The 25,918-nt window shown below is 44.2% G+C and overlaps 12 protein-coding genes across 12 annotated transcripts; 4 read left to right on the forward strand and 8 right to left on the reverse strand.

Annotated features, from left to right (window-relative positions):
- Positions 1–1,452: 1,452 nt before the first annotated feature.
- SAMD00019534_056340 (hypothetical protein) lies at positions 1,453–1,914 on the forward strand (the record flags this gene model as incomplete). The annotated part of the gene is made up of 1 exon (XM_012899125.1): positions 1,453–1,914. One exon carries the CDS (start codon positions 1,453–1,455, stop codon positions 1,912–1,914), a length of 462 nt encoding a protein of 153 aa, XP_012754579.1.
- A 342-nt stretch (positions 1,915–2,256) lies between these two features.
- SAMD00019534_056350 (hypothetical protein) lies at positions 2,257–2,970 on the reverse strand (the record flags this gene model as incomplete). The annotated part of the gene is made up of 2 exons (XM_012899126.1): positions 2,257–2,609; positions 2,670–2,970. 2 exons carry the CDS (start codon positions 2,968–2,970, stop codon positions 2,257–2,259), a joined length of 654 nt encoding a protein of 217 aa, XP_012754580.1.
- A 639-nt stretch (positions 2,971–3,609) lies between these two features.
- Positions 3,610–5,075, reverse strand: SAMD00019534_056360 (hypothetical protein; the record flags this gene model as incomplete). Its single annotated transcript, XM_012899127.1, has 4 exons — positions 3,610–3,990; positions 4,089–4,258; positions 4,362–4,447; positions 4,516–5,075. 4 exons carry the CDS (start codon positions 5,073–5,075, stop codon positions 3,610–3,612), a joined length of 1,197 nt encoding a protein of 398 aa, XP_012754581.1.
- A 1,288-nt stretch (positions 5,076–6,363) lies between these two features.
- On the reverse strand, positions 6,364–7,116 carry SAMD00019534_056370 (hypothetical protein; the record flags this gene model as incomplete). The annotated part of the gene is made up of 4 exons (XM_012899128.1): positions 6,364–6,545; positions 6,626–6,688; positions 6,760–6,832; positions 6,913–7,116. 4 exons carry the CDS (start codon positions 7,114–7,116, stop codon positions 6,364–6,366), a joined length of 522 nt encoding a protein of 173 aa, XP_012754582.1.
- A 510-nt stretch (positions 7,117–7,626) lies between these two features.
- SAMD00019534_056380 (hypothetical protein) lies at positions 7,627–8,924 on the forward strand (the record flags this gene model as incomplete). Its single annotated transcript, XM_012899129.1, has 3 exons — positions 7,627–8,260; positions 8,329–8,449; positions 8,516–8,924. Coding segments are annotated over 3 exons (1,164 nt in total), but the record flags the coding sequence as incomplete, so codon positions are not given.
- A 52-nt stretch (positions 8,925–8,976) lies between these two features.
- Positions 8,977–11,513, reverse strand: SAMD00019534_056390 (hypothetical protein; the record flags this gene model as incomplete). The annotated part of the gene is made up of 6 exons (XM_012899130.1): positions 8,977–9,287; positions 9,354–9,986; positions 10,068–10,263; positions 10,332–10,849; positions 10,911–11,213; positions 11,303–11,513. The coding sequence occupies 6 exons, from the start codon at positions 11,511–11,513 to the stop codon at positions 8,977–8,979; spliced, it is 2,172 nt and encodes a 723-aa protein (XP_012754584.1).
- Positions 11,514–11,811: 298 nt separating this feature from the next.
- On the reverse strand, positions 11,812–14,222 carry SAMD00019534_056400 (hypothetical protein; the record flags this gene model as incomplete). The annotated part of the gene is made up of 4 exons (XM_012899131.1): positions 11,812–11,872; positions 11,972–12,017; positions 12,144–12,189; positions 12,264–14,222. The coding sequence occupies 4 exons, from the start codon at positions 14,220–14,222 to the stop codon at positions 11,812–11,814; spliced, it is 2,112 nt and encodes a 703-aa protein (XP_012754585.1).
- Positions 14,223–14,453: 231 nt separating this feature from the next.
- SAMD00019534_056410 (hypothetical protein) lies at positions 14,454–16,046 on the reverse strand (the record flags this gene model as incomplete). The annotated part of the gene is made up of 1 exon (XM_012899132.1): positions 14,454–16,046. One exon carries the CDS (start codon positions 16,044–16,046, stop codon positions 14,454–14,456), a length of 1,593 nt encoding a protein of 530 aa, XP_012754586.1.
- Positions 16,047–17,597: 1,551 nt separating this feature from the next.
- SAMD00019534_056420 (hypothetical protein) lies at positions 17,598–18,230 on the reverse strand (the record flags this gene model as incomplete). The annotated part of the gene is made up of 2 exons (XM_012899133.1): positions 17,598–18,026; positions 18,153–18,230. The coding sequence occupies 2 exons, from the start codon at positions 18,228–18,230 to the stop codon at positions 17,598–17,600; spliced, it is 507 nt and encodes a 168-aa protein (XP_012754587.1).
- SAMD00019534_056430 (hypothetical protein) lies at positions 18,166–18,647 on the reverse strand (the record flags this gene model as incomplete). The annotated part of the gene is made up of 2 exons (XM_012899134.1): positions 18,166–18,405; positions 18,483–18,647. 2 exons carry the CDS (start codon positions 18,645–18,647, stop codon positions 18,166–18,168), a joined length of 405 nt encoding a protein of 134 aa, XP_012754588.1.
- Positions 18,648–20,281: 1,634 nt separating this feature from the next.
- On the forward strand, positions 20,282–22,528 carry SAMD00019534_056440 (hypothetical protein; the record flags this gene model as incomplete). Its single annotated transcript, XM_012899135.1, has 3 exons — positions 20,282–21,361; positions 21,446–22,009; positions 22,109–22,528. 3 exons carry the CDS (start codon positions 20,282–20,284, stop codon positions 22,526–22,528), a joined length of 2,064 nt encoding a protein of 687 aa, XP_012754589.1.
- Positions 22,529–23,176: 648 nt separating this feature from the next.
- Positions 23,177–25,228, forward strand: SAMD00019534_056450 (hypothetical protein; the record flags this gene model as incomplete). Its single annotated transcript, XM_012899136.1, has 3 exons — positions 23,177–23,431; positions 23,506–23,640; positions 23,708–25,228. The coding sequence occupies 3 exons, from the start codon at positions 23,177–23,179 to the stop codon at positions 25,226–25,228; spliced, it is 1,911 nt and encodes a 636-aa protein (XP_012754590.1).
- Between the last annotated feature and the right edge of the window lie 690 nt (positions 25,229–25,918).

Consider the following 25,918-nt stretch of genomic DNA (forward strand, 5'->3'; position numbering starts at 1 on the left):
TCACCTTCCAAACAACATAATATATATCCAAATCATTAATATTAATCATTAATTTAATTGGATACTAATCACAAAAACAGATAACTGTTAATTAATTATAATTAATGATGATGGAGATATCACCTGGATAGTTTGTGAAGGGCCGTATCTTTTTAGTTCGTTGATTGGTGGCCCCATCGAACCCCATCTGTTTCAAACACACAACACACTAACAGATAAACAACACACACACACATACACACACACACACACACACATATGGTAGTGATCATGATCACCAATCACCCCACTTTATAACAACATGTACCAATCAATGATTGTTGTCATCCCCTCCTCACTCCTACTTGCTTGTTAGCCAATATATATTTGAAGCATAAAGCATCACCAATATCTTAACATGTATACATACACACACAAAGACAAAGACATACATAACAGGCATATATAACATTAGCATTAACATTAACACCAACACATTCACACACACTCACTTGTTGCTGTGTGAGGATAATAATAACACGACGCTGGATGTTATTGTTGTTGACGACGAATCAAAAGGGTGTCGTGTGGTTAGTTAGTTAAGAGTTTGTGCGTGCGATTGTGATGTATGATGCGTTGATGAGAGGACTGACAGCAGGCAGGCAGCAACAACAATAAGCAAGCAACAAAACAGCAGCATCCAAGAAAATACTCAAMCAACAACAACAGTGCAGTATAATCATCATCATCATCAAATAGCTGTGCTGACTGGTCAGTAGTAGTAATAGTAGTAGTAATAGAAGTAGTGGCAACCAACCAACAGCTAGGAGGTTGGGTTGTCTGTCATAACCATCTTTATAACATTCTCCTATCCGCCATCAGAAACAGCAGCTGCAGCGGTAACCAATAACCAACTCCACAACCAACACTCAATCACTCAATCACTCACCCACTCACTCTCATTAATCAATCAATCAATCAAACAATCAATCAATCAATCCACACACTCACACACATATAAGGTTGGTTGTCAATTGTCTCTTTGTTTATAGAGAGTCTGTTATTGTATATTTATATAACAATCACCTTATTTATTATTCCATATACCTATTTATCTCTAAAGATAATTATATATCTGTATTTATATTTATATTTATCTCTGTATATATTTATTAATAATAATAATAGTAATATTACTTTACCCTACCAATGATGGATAACAACAACATATTTAAACTGGGTCACAGGAGAAGACACAGTAGTGATGGATCAGGCGCAAACTCAAACAGCAAACACCAAAAGATAGAGTCAGTTTGTGGCTGCGGCAAAAGCCAGACCATCGAAAACAACATTTATATAAGTGAGGTGCGATTCGACACTGCCTACTGGAAGGATATAATAGAGCGCAAGAAACTGGAGCGATCAAGAGAGCGCGCCAGAGTCCAGGCACAGGCCCAAGTCCATGCTCAAGCAATGGCATTGGTACAAGCTGAGACCCAGAAGGCCCAAGATCAAGCCCAGGCACAGGCACAAGCCCAAGCAAAGGCTGCTCAAGAACAATCATGCTCTGCCAAGCATGTCAATATATTGGTGGCCGAAGATGATATAATGTGCCAGTTGGTGGCAAAGAGACTGCTGTCTAAACTTGGTCACTCGGTCACCATTGCAAAGAATGGCGCAAAGGCCGTCGAGGAGGTGGTCAGTGGCAAGCCATTCGACTTTATCCTGATGGACGTGGAGATGCCCGAGATGAATGGTCTGGAAGCTACCGAGCGCATAAGACAATTTGAGCATGGCACAAGAAGGACACCAATCGTAGCATACACAACCAACAATCGTAGTAGATGTATCGATGCTGATATGGATGACCATCTACTCAAGCCCGCCAGTCTAGAATCACTACAGACCATGATTGCGCTGTTCACTGGCAGATAGATGTCCACACAATCAATCTACGTAGCACTCACACATGGCAGGCCATTATCTTGCCACCATTCATCCACCTCTTAATACCTGTATATATCAAATCACACCGACGACGCCGTACCCGCACCAATCCAATATGCATGGATGTTTCACATTGGAAGGGAGTGTTCCCTTCCACCAGTACTCTTTCAACATTGCCTCAAGGCTCGCCTCGACCAGGGCGTGCCAGGTGATGGTCAAATTTCAGTTAATACCACCAGAGACTCATCAAGGAATCATGCCTTACTCCTTCCTCATCTCAATCTTAATAAAGTTAAATTATGTACATAATATTAGGTTAAGCCATTGTGTTTAGTTTATTGGACTAACTGGAGTTTGTTCCTCTTCCATCGCTGTCTGGTTGGTTAACTGACTGATCAAGGACTGAGTTATGTCCTTGATATTGCAGCAGTTGAACTCCATAAAGACACTGGTGAGGAAGGCATTGATGTGTTGTTCCTCCAATCTCAAGTCAAAGTCGATGTAGTGAAGGAACTCCAACTCCATCTTGACCAAGTTCTCTCTATTGATGTTGAATCTTTTTGATACAGCATCCATGTTGATCTTGGTGTCGGTGTACATCTTCATGGTCTCAATGGCACTGGTCAGGAATAGCCAGAGGACTTGGCTCTGTCTGATGCCAACTCGACTGACATATTTATCGGCTAAATAGATAATTATATACAGGAGATTTGGTGATTCGTTTAAGTCATCCACTAACCAACTTAGAATCACCTCTAGGATGCCGGAAGATCCTTTCTCCATCTTCTCCATTGGGAGAAGTGTTGTGGTATAGGCATTCTTGCCATTGTTGTTGCTATCGATCACCCATTTGCACACCTTCTTTGCAAACAGGATCTCTGAATTTGGGAAGTAGTAGCTTAGGTATGGATGATGTCGCTCTCTCCTTGATCTCTGGCTGGTGCTGCCACAAGATGAGTTGACGTCATATTGATTGACGTTTGTGTTGGTGTTGTTGTTATTATTTATACAGTAGTCTATTGATCGGAAAGAGGAGCTAAGCATTATTATTGTTCTGATAAGGTGGGCTTGGGCTTAGTTGATGTGTGTGATTTGATGTTGTGATTGGGGAGTGTAAGTGTGTATGAGGGTAAGATAAATGTATTTGAGTGATGATAGTTGTTGAAGTTGATAGTAATATAATATAATAATATATATACAATTAAATAGATATACAATAATATTTACATAAGTTATGTTTGTCGGTAGTTATATTAATAGATGGGTTGATACAATGAATTATCAACTAGATATAATATATATATAAATATATCGATGCCACTACTAAGTCGTTCACAACATCCATCTTGCAATCAAAACGAGAGAGGAGAGAGGCAGGGAGAGAGAGAGAAAGAAAGAAGAGGGGTAGAGAGGACAGTAATCTTGGTATTGGTCACCTTTGGGCCTAGGTAGGTTAGGAAAGGAAACATGCCCCCTGCATTGCCCCACACCCCTCCCGACCCGGGACATGCCCCCATTTTGATTGGTCCGTTGGAAAAACCAACGAGTTCGATTTGCAAGAACAAATAGTCGTTCCAGAAATAGTGCTCGCTCCTCAGTGGAGTCCTGCCGAGAGGTCTAGAAAATCACCCCTCGGGGCAAGCGACAAAGATCGTTTAGTTACCCAAGCGTCGAAGATCTGTATTAGAGTCCATATCCGCCCATTCCATAGTCGTTTTGTCCACCACCATGACTGTGTCCGTGATGTCCACCACCACCATGGCTGTGTCCATGTCCATGATCGCTACCATGACTATGACCATGACCGCTACCACCACCGTGACTGTGTCCATGTCCGCTACCACCATGATTCTCTCTGACTGGAGGCTCTGGTTCTGGCTTGACCTTTCTCAGCTCGGGATCGATTGTATCGATCAGAACTGTGATGTGAGAGTCAAATACAGACTCCATCTCCTCTGGCAACAGGAATCCCTTTGACTCGGCCATGTTGACAAAGTGCATCGAGAACTTTGTTTGAATGAATGAACCTTGTGTTGCTCCGATTGTTTCAGTGGACAAGATAACCTGGGAGTTTGTCGATTGGTAGTCGACGACCAAAGGGTTCGTATTAATGATTACGCACGAGCGACGAGGAAAGACGACAACGATATATGTGGACTTACCTGTTTTGGCAATTTCACGTCGTAGGAAACTCTGGATGAGGTAAGGTAGAAAGTCCTCTTGTATGACAAATCAGACTCGGTGATGGTCCTAATATAGTTGTTAATGTTATTCCTGTATCTTAACGAGAAGGCGTAGCAGTCAAGCAACTCCTGTGCCAACTCAACACGATCTAGATAGTGTGCGAATGGATTGATTGAATGATATCATTGTCGTTGTTAGTGTTGGCTGCAAGGCAACAATCCATTGGCTGCATGTGGTCCATGGATACTTACAAACCAATTGGATGTACTTCCATCTAATCCAAGAGACGTAAGGGCTGGTAGCCAAGTTAATGATCATTCTACCTATGATTGGTACTCTAAAATTGGTACAATGATGATTGTTAGATTGTGACCGACGTCATCACCTCCTCTTCATCAAACATACCTGGCGATTCTGACATAGAGATCCTGCTTTGATATGTCAACGTTGGCGATGGGATCGACAAAGGTGACTGACTTGACGCGCGATGGGCTCTTGTCGGCAAACTGCATTCCAATGTCTGCAGACATGTCGTACATGACAAGATGCACAGAGTCAAGATTGAGCGAGTCGAGGATGTCACCCAAACGATCGGATATGTAGGATCTTGAACAGTTTACCAGCGAGTCGGAGAAACCAAAGCAAGGCAAGTCGATGAGGACTGGGTTGAGGTTAGCCTGACGCAGATATTCAATGGTGTTCCTGAAGAGGAACGATGTTGAGCCTTGACCGTGCAGAATGAGTATATTCTGCTTCAGGTTACGCTTGTTGTTGCCGCCATTGTGGATGACGAACGTCTTGAAGGTCTTGCGCGCACTGCTGTCATAGACGGGGATGAATGTACCGTTCTGGTAGTGCTCGAGTAAAAGAGTGGGCATATCCTTGAGATACAAGGACTTGTCTGCTGTCTCGTGATCCACCTGATTGAATGCTGACCATGCTGCAAATGTTATAAACGTAAGCATTATAATGCCTAGTATTCTAATACATGTTGCATTTCTTGTACTCTTCACAACATCTCGCTGCTGTTGTTGTTGTTGACGAGGTTTCTTTGATATATCTGTTGATGCTGTTGTTGCTGGCGATGTTGCTGATGTTGGTGATGTTGACTCTTCATTTTTGTTGTCTTTGGTGTTTGTTCTCTTCTTCAATGTGGACGACGTTGAAGATGATGATGAAGTAGACTTGTTCGTCTTTGACGTTGAGTCTGTATTATCTGTATCGCTCATTTTTATTATTATTATTACAAGTGATTAACTACAATGCCAAGAGTTCTAGTAATTAGTTTCTGAAAGTTCATTCTCATGTTCATGAAGATCTATCCCTCATTAGTCTTTGGGTGATGACGCGACAAGCGAAACTAATCTGGGTTATGGTATGATTGAATGACTGGAGACACCTACCTTGTTGTAACATGTCGGGATCAAGTGTTTGATATTTATTAATCGCGTTTCAAACATCCTAAGTTACCCGTGCGGTCTATTGGAATACTACCCTCTGCTTCTTGGACTTGTATCCACTCATTGTCAAGAAAGGAATACCTATAGGTGTGTATTCCACTGATTGCAACTAACATCTTTGGAAACTATCAAAGAGCATTTGGTGGGAGAGTGAAGATGCAGCTTGACATGGAGGCAGGATCACACTAAACTTGTGGGACAAAGAGTAGCGAATTATAGGTCCACTGTTTGATAGAGTGTACATTTGGCCTAGGTCATCCAAGCAAGTCGGAGGAATTACTTCATGGAGATGCTTATCTAGATGGAAGGCCAAGCTCATAGAGTAAATTGGATTCATTTGTACGAACATTGAACCAAACCATTCCTAATGTGGACATTATCCCTTCTCTGAGCATTTTGCCAATGATGAAGATTGAGTCTTGGGGGATGTATAAAGTGGCGTATCCCATCGAGATGTTTGAGAGTGTTCCAACAAGACTGAACTCCTTGGTGACAATATTGAATCTCTCCACGCGATCGATTTTTTTGGCAACAAGGTAGATGTGGACATCGCCGTCATAGCAAGTACCGAATGCCGTTCCACCTTCTATTCCAACAATGTTCTCTTAGTAACATATCTCCTCTGCCAATGAGTATCGGTGCACTTCTCTTATTGTGTACCTCGCAAGTTGTTGTTATACTACTATTGTTGTTGTTAATATCCATTCACTCTATCTCTATCACTATCTCAAAGTTTGGAAGAAACGACGATGGTTGAATGAATGGGTGATGGCTTGTTGTTTAATTAATGAAGTTAATCGAGTTGACCACAGTCAGAGATGATCACTGGGGTAATTGGGCCATCCTGTCTGTTGGTGGCAGTCTTCTCAATGGCATGAACGACCTCCATACCAGAGAGAACCTTGCCAAACACAGTGTGCTTGCCGTCCAAGAACGAAGTCTTGGTGGTGGTAATGAAGAACTGTGATCCATTGGCTACACATCATTCAAAGTTGATTGATTGTTTGAGTGGTGAGTGAGTGATTGATGGGTGCCATCGTGTCTAATCTACTTACTGTTCTTTCCAGCGTTAGCCATTGAAAGGGATCCAATCTCGTGCTTGGCAGTGAAGTTCTCGTCTGTGATAGTGTTCGTGTTAGTTGACATCCAATCACTTCGTTTCGCTTCAATCAATCATCAAATACTATACCGTTGAACTTGTTGCCATAGATTGACTCGCCTCCGATGCCAACACCATGAGTGAAGTCACCACCTTGGATCATCTGTAGATTACAATGATGAGTGAATGAGAGAGTAAGTTGATTGAATGAGCGAGGCTTAACTGTTAACAGTGACTACTTACAAAGTTGTTGATGACACGGTGGAAGGTTGAACCCTTGTAGTGCAGGGGCTTGCCCATCTTGCCCATACCCTTTTCACCAGTGCACAGAGCTCTGAAGTTCTCAGAGGTCTTGGGAACGATGTCGTTGAACAACTCCATTGTGACTCTGCCCAAGTTCTTTCCACCTTGAGTAATCTCAAAGAATACCTTTGCTCTGCCTGCCATATCTATCTATCTAACTTCTTGAATGTTATAAGTTTATAAGTTTATAAGTTCAGAAATGAATGAAACGAGTCTGTTTCTTTCGTCGTCTTTGTGATCACAACTTTCATTCACCCACACACACTGTCAACCAATCAAAGACTACATCATCAAGATGTCACTCGTTTATTTGTTTACAATGATATAGAATAAGTCAGTACCTTAGGTTGAATACGATATGATTGATCGGATAAGTTCCACTTATTGTTATAAGATATATATTGGAAGTTATTCGTCTTTGACGATTAGGACCTACTTCCAAAAGCGGGAAATGAGCTGTCACTCGTTTATTTGCGCGAACATATCAACTTGAAACAGATAATAGTTAGGATGCTTCCTAGATCCTATATGTTTGTTTTTAGGAATGGTTTGACTAATGTCAATGTATCGCGAAGGTTGATGTCAACATTCACTCAACCTCAACATCATCGACATCCTCAAGAAAGCTCACTTGCCAATGTATCACTCTATGTTCACTGGCCATACTGCTCAAGTATATGTCCATACTGTGCATTCAATAAGTATTTGGATGGTCCACATGTCAATCACAATGCAATGAAGCAGGCTATGTGCAAGGAGTTGACAAACATCGTCTCAAAGTACTACCCATTACGAACTCCCAAGTTGACCTCAATATACTTTGGTGGCGGCACTCCATCACTGGCACATATCGATACATTGCAGACAGTTGTACAGACTGCTGCAACTACATTTGGCACTCCACTTGACTCGTTGGAGATCACACTGGAAGTCAATCCCGATCGCATGGACATTGAACGTTTGGTCGAGTTCAAGAGACATGCACACATCAATCGAGTGTCTCTTGGAGTGCAGGCACTCAATGATGCTGACCTGGCATACCTTGGACGCACTCATACAGCCAAAGATGCACGAGCTGCTATCATGGCATGCAATGAACACTTTGATCGTGTCAACTTTGACATGATATATGCGAGGAGGAGTAGCCAATCTCCAAGCGAATGGAGGGCAGAGATCAAGGATGCCATCAGTCTATGTCTGCGTGGACACATGTCCCTTTATAGTCTATGCTTTGAAGAGGGCACCAACTTCTTCAGGAGAATGGAGTCGAAAAAGACCAAAGATAGAAGTATGTTGATTGATTGATTTATTGATTGATTGATCGTGATGTCCTATGTCTAACACAATGATCAACAGTTATCCCAGCCGACCATGACCTAGGCTATGAGTTGTACGCCATTGCCAAGGAAGAGACTGAGAAGGCAGGACTATTTCAGTATGAAGTCAGTAACTTTGCCACGCCCTCCCAACAAAGCATGTAAGTTCAATGTCCACGATAGGCCAAGTCACAAGGCTAACAATCCCCTGTACATCATCAATCTAGACACAATCTGAACTACTGGAGAGGCGGAGATTATATTGGAATTGGACCTGGCGCATGCTCAAGAGTGACCAATCAATCAAATCAGAAGAGGACTTCGCTAAAGTGCCTCCTTCACCCAAGAAGTTGGCAAGCACAGGTCGATCAAGTAGGCAACGGACTAGATCCAAAAGAAACAAAAGAGCTGACAAGCGAGGAGTGTATCAACGAGCATCTGCTGATGGCTCTGAGGACTGCCGAGGGTCTCAATCGTCAGCGATTCCAATCAATATCAGGTGGACGATCATTGGAGCAAGTGCTGCCCATGTCCAAACTCAACCATGCGATTAACAATGGCCTGTTGATACTTGACGAGCAACGACTGTACCCCACGCCCAAGGGTATGATGTTGCTGGACAAGGTCATTCTGGATATATGTATATAATGAACGAATGTTTAATTCAGGTCAAATAGAGTAGTCTAGTCTAGTGACAGTTTCCAATACCTGTAACAGAGTATGTCACAGAGTCACTCAGACGAGTGGAGTACAACCATCGGTAGTCGCCTCCAGCAGGCACCATCTTGGACTTGGGCAGTGTGAGCACGGTGCTGGCCTGGCCATCAACGGTGCGATCCATTCCAATTGCAAACACAATGTCGTCCAGTGTAGACAACACCACGTCAGTGATATTGTTGTTAGAATTATTGATTAAATCCACTTCCCAGAATGAGTATGTTATTCCATTCGATCCCCTCCATTCGTATCCTTTGCGTTGGCTATAGTTCAGTTGACAGACTTGGGAATGAACAGAGTTAGTAAGGATGTAATGACAGGACACACAAAGCCAAGATATCAACATACTCGTTGTGTCAATCTTCTTGACTTTGGAGTTGGTTGAGCTCAATGGGGTCTTCTTGATCACGGTTGCTGGCACATGTGCCGGAGAATGTGGCTGTGTCTGTGGCACTGTCTTTGGCACTGCCTGTGTATGTGCCTGAGTCTGTGTACGCACTGTCGCACTCTTGGACGAAGATGTCATGATATTGTTGCGCATGAAGTTACACTCGGGGTACTCTGGCAGGAGCGTGATCAGAGGCTCAACACCTTTGGCAGTGTATTGCATGGTGATATGATCATTTGGCTGAAGTGATAGAGGTGGACTGAAGGAGAAACGGTTGAGGTAGTAGTTACGATTGATCGTTACAATGTTGTCGCTCATGACCATTTGGAGATCAGTGATGTTGGCATGTCCAGTGTTCTTGATCGTTATATTCCATTGGGAGAATGTATGTCCATTGTCTCTGATGACTGAGAGACGATGATGATCCACTTCAACCTTGCATTGTAACTCACCAAACACATCCTTGTAGGGAGTCAATGCAGGCTTTGGCACGCTTGGTACTGGTGCTGGAGTTGTTCTGCTGCTCCTAAAGCTGCTTTGAGTTGATGTGACCTTCTTTCCAATTCCAAACCTGTGTAGCTCTTTGTCAAAGACTACAAAGGAGTCTGGGGCATGTTATGTTAGTCTCAACCATCATTCAATCAACAGTCAACCAGTCATCAATCATTACTTACTTCTCAACCAAGAGAGTCCAAGGATTGTCCTCTGCTCCAGGGGAGACCTGACAACACCAAGACATCGATATGTGATGCCATCCTCAACTGTTGTTGCCAAGTATGTAGCGGGTGATATCGATATCTCTACATCACCAACAAAGCCAATCTTGATCGTTGGGTACATGTTCACCTCTTCATCAGTCAGAGTCTGGCACTAAAGAGTATTACAGGTCAGTCAATCATTCAATCAAATCAATCATTCCAAACGAAGAAAGGACTTACATATCCATCAACTAGTGATTGCTCCCCACAGACAGCTGGAAGAGAGCAGTTGCGAACAAGGTACTCTTTGAACTTGTCGTAGGCATCGGGGGCCATGAGTGTGAATGTGGATCCAGTGTCAATGATGGTGATACCAAGGTCTTTGGAGTTGAGCACCAGTTTGTCGGGGTAGACATGAGTGGACATGACAGCATAGCTCGTGAACACACCATAGTGAATGACATCGATTGATAGCAATGGTGTGTAGGCCAGTAGGTCATTCTGTGGCTTGTCCACATCGCCAATCGTTAACATTCCATTATACGATTCATCGAACCACATTGCAAACTTGCGCGAAATGTTCAAATGATCAAAGACCGCGTCGATGGCGGACTTCTCACAACGTGGACATGTGTTGCCCATGCCCATGATTCCGTACATCAATGGATGTCCGCCCTCCTGAGTGTATATCGATCCAAATGTCAGTTGACTGGCCGGCATATTCTCTGCCATCTTGAAGCTATCAGTGACGATATATGCTGTTTGTTGGGTTGGTTAGTGTGCTGGGTCATGTCGACGCCAAGCCTGGCACACACTTACAATTGATCTTTGTTTGATCGAGATAACTGATCTGATTGGTACACGTTCCATTGGGATGTGCAGGTGTTGTTGTGCAAGAGTTGATGTAGGAACCAATACATGCTGCTGACTTGCAAGACATGTAGTTGGCTGTGGACGATGACTTGTAATATGGTTTGGTCTGGTGGCAAGTCTGACATTCCGACGATGGCACCACCAACATGATCGAACCTGAATCGACTATAACCTCTTGTTTCTGATCAGCAACCCATATAATCGTGCGAATATCAATGCCCTCGCCACTCATCCTAACTGCGAATCGATCTTCATTCAATGTTCAATGTGATTGATGTTAGTATTTTTGGTCTTCCTGGCTCTGTCGCATCTCTCACATGTAGTTTGTTGTTGCTTACCATCGCCTAGACTATGGACAACTTTGGAGGGATGGGTTGGCCGTTGCCATTTGGATGGTTTGCCAGACTTGCCTGGATAGAGAGGCAGTGAGTAAGAGGTTGGCGCATTGTTTGTGATCTCGGACTCGAGTGCCTGGACAATCTCCAGGTGCAAGGACGTGGACAACAGTATCAATGCTAGAGATAGTATGACACAGAATATTAGTTTCATTGTAAACTGGTCAAGCTTGTGGTTGGTTGTTTGTAGTAGCTAGCAGATGTAGTTGTAGTAGTAATACGATCGGATCTTAAGTGATGGCCAACGTGCATGCACTTAAATGCAATGAGTAGACTGGCCATTCATTCTTGAAACGACACAATCTAATCTAGTGTCAAACACGTCATATGCAGCCAATCCACTGATCATTCGTCAATCACCACACTGTGTGTAAATGCGTGTGTGATTGATTGTGTGTCGGCAATGAATCAGCTGATGTGGTGAGAGTGTGTGTGGGAGTGTGGTACTTACATCATGTCCATGTTCCGTGAGATGGATAACGCATGGAAGAGTTCAATGAACAACTGGACCAACTACAAATGTTTGGTTGGTCATCAGTGTATGTTCCATCAGCGACCACCATCAAGTGTGTCTAAACATTGAGCTGATGGACATATCTGTCAACGACATACTTGAGCTCCTCTGCTCGTATTGGTTTGGCGATGTATTCATCAAATCCTTCGTTGTTTGGATATATTATATATCCGGTAAATGTTGGGATTTAACATGATTGTGTTAGGTATTGATTGATTGAATAGTCTTCAATTGTTTGTTGTTGTTGTTGTTGATGTTGAGCCCACTTACCACTCATCAAACACTTCTCTCTTGCTCCTTTGGTCACGTTTGCAGTCTAGTATTATACAATATTGGACAAAGATAGTAAGTGACTTGAATGATTGAGCACGTGACTTGAAGGGTACTTACCACAGTCACTATGGGAGTATGCTTGTCCGTTCCCTCCAACTGCCTGATGATGTTGGTCGCTTGATATCCATCCATTTGGGGCATGAACAGGTCCATGAGGATAAGTTTGAATGGTCCTGGAGAGGTCTTGTAACGATGGACTGCCTGGAGACCGTCGGTCACCCACAGACATCGCGCACTGTACACGCCAAACTTCTCCAGCAGCTTCAGGAGGAAGCCTGCATTCATCTCATTGTCCTCCACGACCATCACGTCGTGATAGCCACCGACTCCAACCGATGGCCTGTGTTGTTCGTGTTGCTGGTATTCCAGCTCGATGCGAGGCATTGGCATGCCCATCAGGGGACCGGCATCCATCATCTGGCGATCGATATAGTTGTCGTGTAGCAATCGTTTGGACAATGTATCCAGTGTGCTGAGTGATGGTAGTAGAGCGCGTCTGTTGCTCTCGTCTTGCTGTTCAATGAGTGATGATGGATAGTCTACCGCCGCGGCAGAGATTGCCTGTCGCTTGTTTGAGCTGCGCTTGATGTACTCCAATGCATTGTCAATGTCTTCGATTGATGACATCTGCAACTGATCGAGTGGCGCGTATGTTTCGCTTCGCTTGAGGAATGGCACATTCTTGAACATACTACTGCGCACCTGTTGTTGCTGATCTCTTTCGGGAGAGGACAATGACATTGAGTTGCCCGATGCCGCAGTGGACGACGATGTTGTTGCTGTTGTCGTGGTCGTCGTTGTCGTTGTCAATCCCTCCAACTCCTGTGTGTACAATGGTGGTGTATTGTACTCCATCGCTGCCGATGGGAAGCTGTTAAACACTGTTGTGCCAGTAGTATACACGTCAGCTACTGTCTCTTGATACTTGGGCACCTTGCCCAGGTCAAGACTGTACACAATGTTGTTGGGGTTGGAGTTGGAGTTTGTGCCATAGCTGTCGACGGTAACTGCATCAGGAGGACCCCTCCTGTTGGCTGGATCAAGCATCAACATGACATTGTCATCATCGCTGTTGCTTTGAAGAATGCGATCGACGCTCTCCTTATTGTTGTAGAACTGGTAGTTGAGGTAGGCACCTTGTTGACCTCCGCTACCGGTCGCATCTACAGCCCTTGTCTGTTGTCCAGCCTGGCGCGACTTGTACGCTGATGCTGGGGGTGGGGGTTGTGTCGGCGTCTGTTGCTGAGGGATGTCCACATCATAGGGCATTGACGTGGAGAGCTTTGTGACTGTGTAACTAGGCTGCTTCGAAGCAGCCTGACCAAGTGTCTGTGCTATCAGTTGCTGTTGTGACTGTGTCTGTGTCTGTTGCTGTTGTGACTGTTGCGACTGCTGATGTGTCAGAGGAGGAGGAGGCGCGGGCATTTGTTGTCGCGGCACCAATTTGTTCTGCGGATAGATTAGACTGAGTATCTGTCGGAATGCCTCTTTGGTGCGAGGTGGTGCGTCAGACACACACCAGTAGCCGCCCTGCATCTTGCTGGCCAGCAGCTTCTCGATACGACGGGTGTGTGTGATCGATGGCGATGGTGAGTTGGTGCACACCAACACGCCGTACAGAGGTCGCGATGCATACTGCTTGACGATCAGCTGCAGGTGCGACAGACAGTCGTTGAGAAAGTCAATGTCAGAGTTGTTGAGCACGCCATTAGTCGTCGGCAGTCCAATGTAACCAAGTACTCGTGTCTTTGGTGTGATGTCAAAGTGATGACTATTGTCGCGCAATGACATGTCGATCAGTGAATGAGTGGGCATCTGACTTGGCTCCAACAATATTGTAACAAAGCGATCTATTGTGAATAGACTAAACAGTTGACTAACATCCTGTAATGTCTTGTTCTTATTATCAATCACGATGCCGACCAGTGTCTCTGCGGCGCCATCTGAAGTCGCCAATGTATTGGTATTATTATTATTATTGTCTGTTGTAGTACTAGATGTATCTGTCTGTGCCATCTCAAGGCACCTATAAGTCAATCATATATTAATTGTTTAGTACTTTGATTGTTTGAAGAATAATGTAGCTGGTCGCGTTTGAAGATCATCAAGTTCATCAAATGTGTGAGGGTAAGTGTGTGAGGGCAAGGGCAAGGGCAAGGGTTAGGGTTGTAGGAATCTGGGATTTATTGAGAATGGGAAGCAAGCATGATTGGATTGAGGGGATGGGTGGATACATTGGAATGGATTCTACATTGATTGGACTCTCTTGGACATTGATGTTGATGAGTTTGGTGATTGTCTTGATGTTGACATGTTGTTGTTGTTGGTAATTGATCCAATACTCATGTTCATGGATACAGACTGTGCTCCATTACCACCATTACTACCATTACCAACATTATTAATATTATGGCTATTGGATATTGCCAATGGTGAAACTGGGACTGTCTTGGGCGATGTGGATGGCGATGGCAGTGAATCACCAATGGGACAGATCTGCTCGGTGAGCATCTCCACGATGGTGACCAATGGCACAAAGGATTGTTGGCTATTGCCACCACTGACGGCCTGCAACATATTGTAGAGATAGCATACTTGTGACATGCCATACTCAATCAACACATTGAATGTGGCCAGCTCCTTGGACGAGTTGCGATGCTTCACAGGAGTCTTGAACGAGCTGGATTGGAGGGGCTCGGGATTGACACTCTGGCAGTTCTTGTTAACGTCGATGTAGATCTGGCGCTGGATGGTCTCGAGTATGTCCACGTCCAAGACATTGGCCAGCGTGCTCTTGATGTCAAAGTACTTGTTGCGCGACAGGATCTTGGGGATTTGGCCAACCTCGGGGAAGACGCGGGCCTGCTCCGAGCTCCAGTAGTCAGAGATGCGGTCGAGAGAGTGAGAGTTTATGAAGAGCGAGACGACAATGAATGATTCAATGAGGTTGGAGGTGATTGGAAAGCGACCGCCAATGAAGTGCGACAATGAGATGGGTCTGGACATGATTTCCTTGCTCCTGACACGCGCGATCATGTCAACCAACTGGATGATGACATTGTGGAAGATGCGACGGAAGCATTCCAGGGGTGTGGGACCACCCTGTCTGATGGCCATTGATGGCTCACCCGCGGCCTGAGACCAGGCAGAAACCTTGGTCTGGGCGGCAACGCCAACAACTCCAACGTCCAAGAGATAGGGCATTGGGTTATGCGAGTGACGGTGACCCATTGAACGTGGGTCCTCAAGTGGAGAGGAGGGCGCAGATGTCATGTGAGGAGGGGAAGTGAATATGGCCGATGAGTCATCAGACGACTCGAACAGGCCCTCATCATTGGAACATGAATAAAGGAGGGGAGGGCATTGGGAATGGGAATGGGAGAGGGAGTGCTTGGTGGAAGAGGTGGAAGTGGTGGAAGAGGTAGAGGTAGAGGAAGAGGATGGGGATGTGCCATAGGCCGAAGCGGCCACCGCTTTATATTCTTTGTTGGTGGTCAACAACAATGGATGCATCATGCCGCCATAGGGATGATACTTGGCCGTGCTCAACTTTGAGGCCGCGGCAGAGGGAGAGGTGGAGCGCGAAGCATTGGGGGATGGGGAGGAGTTGGTGGAGGAGGAAGGGATGGTGATGGAGGAGAATGAGGAGCCAAGGGGAGATGAGGGCGCGGACGATGGTGCCTTGGACTGGGGGACAAACGCCACAGACGCGCCATTTGAAGCGCCAGCATTGGAATATGAAGTTGTTGAGGAAGTAGTTAGTGCATCTTCACGGAGTCTATTTTTGAGCTCAAAGTCAAGTTGGTTAAGAGAGGGGAGCATTGGAAAGGATCCATTCATTGAGTGACTAAGTGAGTGAGTCGTCAGCATGTTGCTGCCGCCGCCCACAAAGTCCTCACACATGTTAGTTGGAAGGAGAATGTCGTGGATAGATGACATAATTAATGATTGTTATGTTTGATTGATTGTTTGAATGAATGGATAAAAGTTGGAGTGAATGGAGTGATATTGATTGATTGATTGATTGAATGAGTGATCGGATGATTGATTGATGGATATATATGTAAAGTCCGATGGATGTTAAGATATATAGATTAATATTGTAGGTTGTTGGAATAGAATAGTAATAATAATTGTTGTACTACTATTTGTTTGATTAGTTTGAGTATCAATCAGTCAGTCAGGCTGAAATGTCAGGGTCCATCATCACCTCAAACACAGGACAAGGATGCAGGAAAGCGGGAGAGGTAGAACAGACCCCCCGCCAAGAGGGCATATATTGAGCAGCGACGACGCAAAAAATGGATAACAGCGTAGTGAGAGATTGATTTGCCAGCTTAAGTTCATATCCAGTCCTGAAACCGAAGACATCCAAACTCCGGATGTGTGGGAGCATGTTCCGAAAAAGACCCGAGCACAATCATGTCAGGCACACGCACTGCCCACACTCGTCCTAACACGATTCATGCATGTTTGAATGAATGGAATGGGTGACCGAACTAACTCTCACACACTGATCACTCTCATCGCAAGGTATGTGTTGATGTCATGCCCATGTTTGATGCCTAGCGACAACATTTTACCAATTGTTTTTATTTTTTTAAAGGCACCAATCAGTCCACGAGGCCTCATCATCAATGCTTTGCAACAATAAGTAATCGATGCGAACACTCCTGGATGCATGCTTTCATACATCTGATCATACATTCCCATCAGAGGTAGTTAGGTGTGTCACTCACTTAATCAAGCACTACACATCTGGATCGACCTTGGCCTGGTCTGTGGCCCACACTCACACATTCATACATCACATGTCTCTGGTATGGGTCCAGCCGGACCGGGTCTTTGCACATGTTTGACCAGAGCATTACCATCACCGATCGGTAAGACCTAAACAACACCACCACCAACGCTGGCCACAACTTTGAGATATATCTGGAAATGGCTGGATGGCTCAGCGTCAGTGAGTCTTTGGGTCAATGATTCATTGATTGAGTAATGGGATGAATGAATGAATGGAATGAGATATATATTGATAGGTGACATTTATTAACAAGAATGTATGAATGAACGAACTCAGAAGTGAGGGTATCATCATCATTTGGATTATTAAGATAATGGATGGATTGGTGGAAGATTGGGGATGGACGAAAGTTGTGATCATGGTTGGAAGTGGTTGGATGGATGTGGATAATGGGTGGGGCATATAGTACTACAGGGTTTGTGTAAGGTTAGGAGGCTCTCATCTGGGGCAGGGAACGAACGGTCATCCCAGCAGGCGTCTTCCCTGGGGGCCAACAGCATCGAAAGGGTAGGGGGCGATTAGGGGGCATCTTTGCTGTCGCGACACCTGTTGTGACCACCGTTGTTGGGGCGCGGGACAAGGCACGTTTAGTTCTTGTCGACAGCAATGTTGGGGTTTGGCATCGATGGAACAACGTAGTAGTACTGCATTGGGTAGTACTGCTGCTGCTGGCCCTGTTGCTGACCATTTGGCATTTGGATGCTTTGGATCTGTTGGCCAAATGGAATGTTGACTGGAACAAAGTATGGCTGTTGTGGCTGCTGCTGTGGAGCTCCAGTGGATGGCGAAGCTGGCTGTTGCTGTGGCATGGCCTGAGCAAACTGAGCGAGCTGAGCTGGGTAGAAGTTGGCATGCTGTTGTGGCTGAGCCTGTTGTGGCTGCTGAACAGATGGAGCAGCGGCAGAGTTTGACTCGACCTCAATCTCAACAATGCTAGAGACTGGGACGTACTCGCCATTCTTAACCTCAGACTTCAAAGCCTTAATGTATCTGGCGTAGAACTTCAAGCATGATGCCTATGTTTGTTTGATTGAAGTGATTGATTGAATGAATGAATGGGTGGAATAGTTCCAGTGATTGATTGATTGAATGAGTTAGTGAGTGTGAGCGATTGATATGAAGTTGTTCGAGAATATACATACGTAGAAGGTGATCTCAATGAGGGGAGAAGATGAAGGACATGACAGACCAACCAGCAGAGACGTAGTAACCAAAGGCATAGGACATGGTCACGCAATAGAATACGAGGAGCATGTAAAGGAGACATGATAGACCAAAGTGAAGATATACCAAACATAGACGTCTGCTAAAGATTGAGTATGTAGCAGAGATATATCCAGCTACAACAGCAATCCACCAAAGACCTTGTGGGTTGAACATAAAGACACAGAGCAACTACATTGTTGTTTGGTTGATTGATTGAGGTGATGTTAGTGAATGATTGAATGAATGGATGAATGAATGATTCGTACAGCTTGATAAAAGACGAATGAGAATGCCCAGATCTTGCCTCTGATTGAGATTGGGTCGAGAGAGTGATGTGGCTGAGTGACTGTTGTGGCAACTACAGTGACGTGCTCATTGTCGGCAACGTCATTGATTGACACCTCCTGTTGTTCGATGACTTCAGCACCCATTTCTTTGTTATATTATATTTTATATATATATTTGTAGATAATTTGTAAATAAGTAAGTATGTTTGTTTTAAAAAAGTGACGGATTGATTGTGTGTTGTGAAGGCAGTAGTGATGGTTGATAGTTCGCTAGTGTGTGTGGATGCTGACTGGACAAAACACTTCGTGCCTCACTTGGGTATCCAAGCCAATTTTGAAAAATTAAATAAGCAAAAATATGGGAACTACGTTGTTTTTTCGACCTTCCAATCACAATTGTGTGTGGTTCTGATCCTGGTCCAAACACTGACCAACAACACACACAAACACACATTAGAACAATTAGTGTCTTGATCAATAACATTCTTTTTATGATCTCAAAGAACTAAAGAATAACAACCTTGGTTTGGTTTCTGAATGAATGATTGATTGATTGATAAAGATAAGTTTGTTCTTATCACATATAATCACTTATAAATAGATACAGATAATCCATTTCTCTATTATTCACCAACTCTCTTTTTGGTACCTTGCACCAAAAATGATTCAACATGTCAGTCGACTCACTTAATATCTCTATCTTTAGTTTTTTGATGACTGAGTGATAGACCCGACGTGAAGTTGGATAGAGTCGTTATTATAAAAACGATGCCCATCATTAAATAAAAGTTTGCCATTCTTGCCTGTATTGGCATTCGTTTGGCTTTAATAGTCATTACAACCGCGGTTCAAAGGCAAAGAAACAGACCCATTCACTCTTTGAATCAATCTGTGTCTGAAAGGACCTTACCTCTATTGTTTGAATGGGGAGGTCCGCAAGTCGAAACAAACTTGGAACATCCCATCAATCAATCAACACACTTGCCACACTTCCCACAAGTTGTGGAGACTACTCGGATATGCCCCATCAAGGCCCTATGCTCGACGATGCTTCGTTGTAATAATAATAACACAACACACTATTGACTTAATGACATGAAGGCTGTCTCGTTGTTAACCTTGTGGTAACTAACATAGTTAGATAGTCAATCAATCACACGGCCCCAACACTTTGGTTGTTGGAGCGACCCCTCGCGCCGCATCCACATGTTCCATCACATCATACGCTAGTTCTCGCTCCACTGTGAATGCGACAACCTAACCTAATCTACCTCACCTGGTGAACTTAAGTTGGTGTCGTGTCGTGTTCGTGGTCCACATTTACAAACGACAGGTCCTGTCACACGCTACCAGATGTCCTCTCGCATTCACAGATATTTGGCCTGCTCACCATAGATCTCCTGGCCACCAAGAGTTGTTCGTTAACCTTTCCTTCGCCAGCTATCACTATCAGTTCACTCTTCACACTTGTTGTACTTACTAAGAATATAACACTGTCTGTTGCTTTGCTTGCTTGTTGACAGGTACTCACCTTCACAGTATTGATTACCAGTCACCCTTACTTCACTCATCTTTGAACATACATACATATAACAAAGGTTGTTACTGCGCTTAGCCACTCAACAGCGTATGATATGTACTCATTTAAGCATTCAACAACAACCAGACATAATCATCACAACAACAACTACAACAACAACTATAACAACAACGAGACAAACAACAATAATTATAATATAACAACAACAAGATTAAATCTATTGGATACATTTGATATGATGGTAACCTTTGGTTCCTCCAATCAAACTTCCAACAACTCACCATCATTGCTAAGCGGCAGCGGCGGAAACACATTTGTCAACACACTTGGCAACTCATTTGACAATATGGAGCAACTCTCATCCAGTCCATCCAAGCACAACAATTACAACAACAACTATAACATCAATAGTAATAATAATAACAATAATAATAATAACAACACAATGGTGATTACCGCTGGAAAGGATTCACCTACTTTGACCAGGAGGTTTAAGAAGTCTCCTGTGTTCATGTCGCCAGTATCCGTGTCAACTACCAGTACCAGCACATCGACTACCACCACACCAAATGCCAGCCCCTACCAATCTCCCAATGTTAAACAACGTGAGAGTGACAAGGACTCATCATCCTATGATGCCATGGGCAGCTATGTGATGGACCTTCGCGACAACTTTATCGAGGACTACTCAACAAGGGTTGTTCCTCCAATCAAGTCCACATTACCATCCACACACATAGGCAAGCCACTGCCATTGCCACAATCACCACCACAACAACCACAGCCACACCTACCCCAACTACCACAAATACCTCAAGTATCCTCGGCAGTATCCGAACTAAAGATGCAGTTGCTGGAGAGTCTGGATATGTACTCGACCCTGACTTCGTCGGTGGACTCTTCGCTGACTACTCAGTCGATGCCAGAGTTGCCGCTTTATACACCAAGGAAGAATTGGATTAATGGCTCAAAGGTCATGTTGTCTACATACGATCGACGCCACTTCCTCTCACCTACTCGTGGTCGCAAGAGCTTGGGCAAGTCCACAACAACTGGGCCAAGATACCTCACCATCACCCGTAGTGTCTCGCAGTATCTCACGCTCAGACCAAAGAAGTCTCGTGGCAACCTTTCCAAGTCTACGTTCGTTGGCGAGGATGTACTGGAGGAGTTACAACATCAAGAGCAACAACATAAGGAACAACAGGAGCAACAACAGCAACACCCAGTCGATCAATCGTCGCCAGAGAAGGATGGCGCGTCCATTAGTAGCAAGTCCAACGATGGACATGCCACCATCAGTCCAAGGAGATTAATGGTATGATAGGTAGATCAACAGTTCAATCACTCAACGTACTTGATTACTAACATCATTCATTAATGGGTACTACGGCAACAACAGAGGACTGGAACACTTAGAAAAATATACAAGAACATCAACAAACATATTCACAGCTCTGAGGCAATTGACAAGAGAACAAAGAAGCTGAGGGAGATCATCGACTCGACAGTGGAGCACACGATCATCAAGCGCTACTTCCCATACGACTTGAACATGGACGTCCAGACCGAGTTTGAGCTGTGGGTCACCGATGGAAAGTACTCGGAGGGCCGACAGCTCGACGAGATGGTCAAGACTCTGTCGGACGACTGTGATACTACACGCACGGTGAAGCCAGCCGACGTCGAGGACTTTATCGACCGCTTCACAGACAAGATATTGAACGATCACAAGCTGCAGGATACTGCCAGCTCAATGCCACTGATATACGACGACATATCAACACATCACATCATCGCTCAACTCACCAAGCGCATACTCTATCCGCGCATCCAACTCATGACCAAGGCCATCCTAAACAATCACAATGGATCAGTGTTGACCACCAAGTACAACAATCAATGTCGCGAGAAAGTGTTATCCATGCGATCCAAGACCATCCAAGAGCTTAACTTACTTCCAAGCGTATGTATACTTCACTTGTGTCAGTGTCTTTCCGTGTTTCCGTGTTTCCAGCGGCCACGCACGAGACTAACCAGGCCCAATCAATCCCAACCAATGTAGTGTTTCCCATCGGATGTTGACTTCTCCTACAAGAACCCATTCGAACCAGCTATATCCATTATCAACAGGATACCATCACTCTCTGTACCAATCGATATTATTTATATCATTCAAAAGACAATCAGTTGTATACATACTATATCCGTCAGCCTGTTGGACAATGGCAAGAAGTTTAGTGGCATTAGTACTTTGTCGCGACGTGGCAATCCTGGCCCGTGGTCCGACACCACTGCGCTGGGCGCCGACGAGCTGTTCCCTCTATTCGTCTTTGTACTGATACATTCCGAGGTCATTGGCTGTTCATCATTCGTAGTATCGCTCCTCCAACACTTCACTCTGAACGATCTGGAAACTGGTGGGGAGTTTGGCTGGTGCTCAGCCTCGTTCCACGCCGCCATTGCCCATCTCAATCAACTGTAGTGATGCGATGCGATGCGATATGATCATTCAAATAAACCGTGCGTGTGTTTGGTCAATCAACCAAGACGAATTGTAGTGGTGGTGTTGTCGTTGTTGTTGCGTGTGTTGGGCGACTCTCTATCCCCTCAACCAAAAACAGGCCTCATGAATAAATAGATCCACGAATGTCTGATCGAGTTGGACCAATCAGATTGTTGTTCAACTAAAATGTTTGATCATTGGGGAATGTGTGCTTCTAGTTCTTGTCCCATTGGACTGTTTACTTGGAGACAAGATTGATCCACATTACTGACTACTTCACTACTCATTCATACTCCCTAATAACAAACATAGAATGAATATAAACATAAAAGTTATCCCTTCACTTGTGATATTAGTATCACTAACATTTGTAATAGTACATGGCGCTCAAAGTAGGTACCTTAGATATCTTTCAAAATTGATTGGTTGATTGACTGATTAATAATATGTTGTTAAGGTCCAATTTTCAATATAGCAGTGATGGATCATCATCCAACTTTAAATAGTAACTTTGATTCATCGAGTTCACAAGGTGGAGTTATCAAACATGTTGTGAGTCAGACCTTGAACCCAATCACATTGGTTCCAGAGTTGAACAAAGAGTATCCACTCGATCCAAAGTCCTTTATGGTTAAACCGGAACTATTCCCTACATTCTTTACAAAGACCAAAGGTATCAATGCCTATGTACCAATACAATTCAATGTAAATTACTTCCCAGATTCATTTAGACCTGACAAGGAAGAGGTAAAGCCACAATACTATCCAATTGACAACAAAGGATTGGATGAGTTACCTGGAATGGGAATATACCGTGACCTCCGAAACTTCTATCATAACTTCCACTTCTGTATCAAAATACATGCCTTCTTTACTTATGGAGTATGTATCCAGAATTGTAAAGATTATATCAAGTATGGATGTAACTTACTGGAGTTGACAATGACAACTTGTAGGGATCGGAAATCTTCACAGTCCAGGCCGACGATGATGTCTGGGTATACATCAACAATTCATTAGTATTGGATATAAGTGGATACCATACTCTACAGACCGTATCAGTCAACATACCTGGTCTAGGTTTGTCACAAGTATGCTTGATCAATCAATCAATCAATCAATCCATCGCTCAATCACTGACACTCCATTGATCAACAGGGACAAACATATCCTCTGGATTACTTCTATTGTAATAGGTATACACCATCATCTTCATTGGCTATCAAGACTACAATGACTTGGTTGATTCTATGGACTGATTATTGTGGAATTAGTAATGGTGATGGATCATGTTGTGAAGCATCGGACGATTGTAATGATGATGACTTGTGTACAATCGATACATGCCCATCTCCATTGACCAATGGCGCCAACTCCACCAACTTTAGACAGTATTGTAATCATACAAGGATCACTTGTGATGAACAGACGAAGTCAGACCTCTGCTTCCAACATCAATGTGAGGGAGGCAAGTGTGTCGTCGGTGCTAGGAAGACATGTCCACACATCACATGCCATGTAGATACTAGTTGTGATCAAGAGCTTGGATGTCAATATGAACCTCTTTGCAGGAATGATATATGCCACACTGTACAATGCGTGCCAGGCAACGAGACAACATCAGACACTTGTACACGTTCTCCGATCGACTGTACAGGTAAAGACAAGTACTGCATGGACTACGCAAGCGACCCAGAGCTGGGATGCACATCCAAGCCCAAGCAATGCGGTCCACCAATCAACTCGACTGAATCAAAGTGCATGAGGTACTACTGCACTCCAGGTGTAGGATGCCAGTCATCATTGATGAATCAGACTGAGTGTGATTGTTGTGATCCAACATTGACACCAAAGTGCAAGGTGGCCACATGTAATGTAACAACAGGCAACTGCGACTACACTGATGTATCAATGGTCTCATCAGATGATGATCCCTGTCAAGTGGGTCATTGTAATCCTGACACCGGTGTGATCACATTCAAGCCAGTAGTGTGCAATGGTTGTCAGACATGTAGCCGGGCTTCTGGAGCTACCCAAGGTCAATGCGTGGATACCGATTCATTGTGTACCAGTCCCAATCAATGCAATGTTGGTTCATGTCAGAGTGGCGAATGCAAGACCACCTTAAAGTCATGCGATGATGGTGATCCATGCACAGTCGATTCATGTAACATCTTGACAGGATGTGACAACTCGCAGCCAGTAGTATGTGCCGACCAAGACCTCTGCCACATTGGTCAATGCACACCAGGTGTTGGATGTACTTCAGTCGACAGGACATGCCCCACCGAGAGCTTCTGTATCGACTCGATCTGTGATCTACGTTCAGGCTGCGTTACATTCGCTCGACAATGCACGCCACCAGACTCCAAGTGTCAGAGTGGCACTTGCAACAACTCGACGAGGATGTGTGAGTTCCGTGACATCTCTCCAGTGCCATTCGGTTGCAACAAAGCAGCTGTCATATCAACTGGTGTTGCCGCTGGTGTCATTGTAGCCGGTGCCATTGTGATTGGTATCCTAGTGTTTGGTGCCAAGAAGGGCTATGACTTTTGGAGGGTATCCAGCACGAATGACAAGATTACCTCACTCAATTCCAATCCACTCTATGATGAGCATCCATCAGCTAATGGCGCCAATCCACTCTATGTTGAACAAATAGATAATACAGATATTTGAATGAATGTTGTTGAAAGTGAAGGAATCTTCAAATTGTTTCGTTCTTTCATCCATTGAGATTGTGGTTCTCAATGATGTGTGTGGATAACACCCACCTGAGGTAACAAGAATTTCGGGGGGTAATTTCTTTATGGGTCAAATTCATAGGACAATGACTGATAGATAGACATAAACGGGTAATAATTGTTGTTGTTTATTACAAACCAAAGAAGTTCTTGATGTTGCGCATGATGTTGGGTCTATCTGTCACCATTTGGCTTGATGATGACTGGGTTGTAGACTCAGTGTGAGTGATTGTGTTGGTTCCATGGCTGTTTTGGATATTCATGGTATTGTTGTTGACCTGGAGGTTGTTCTGGATCATTGTGATGGCCGGCTGTGAACCAGCGCCTGTGGCCTTGATTGTTACATCGTATTGCACATTTACAAGTCCACTGGCGATATGTTAGAGTTATTTGAATTAAGAATGAATGAATGTGTAAACATACCTTGTTTCCTTGGATGTGATCAGGTTGCCAGTGGACTTCTTGTCGCGCAGCACTACTGTCCTTTGCTTCTTGGTCAATTTCTCTGGATCAATGATGGCCAGGTCCTTGGATTGCTGGGCAACGAGAGCATTAAAGGACCAATAAAAATAATTAAAAAAAAATAAAAAATCAAAAAGAAAAAAAAGGACCATTCGATCAGACA

Source organism: Acytostelium subglobosum, assembly GCF_000787575.1.
Source record: "Acytostelium subglobosum LB1 DNA, scaffold: scaffold10, whole genome shotgun sequence".
Classification (NCBI taxonomy): domain Eukaryota; phylum Evosea; class Eumycetozoa; order Acytosteliales; family Acytosteliaceae; genus Acytostelium; species Acytostelium subglobosum.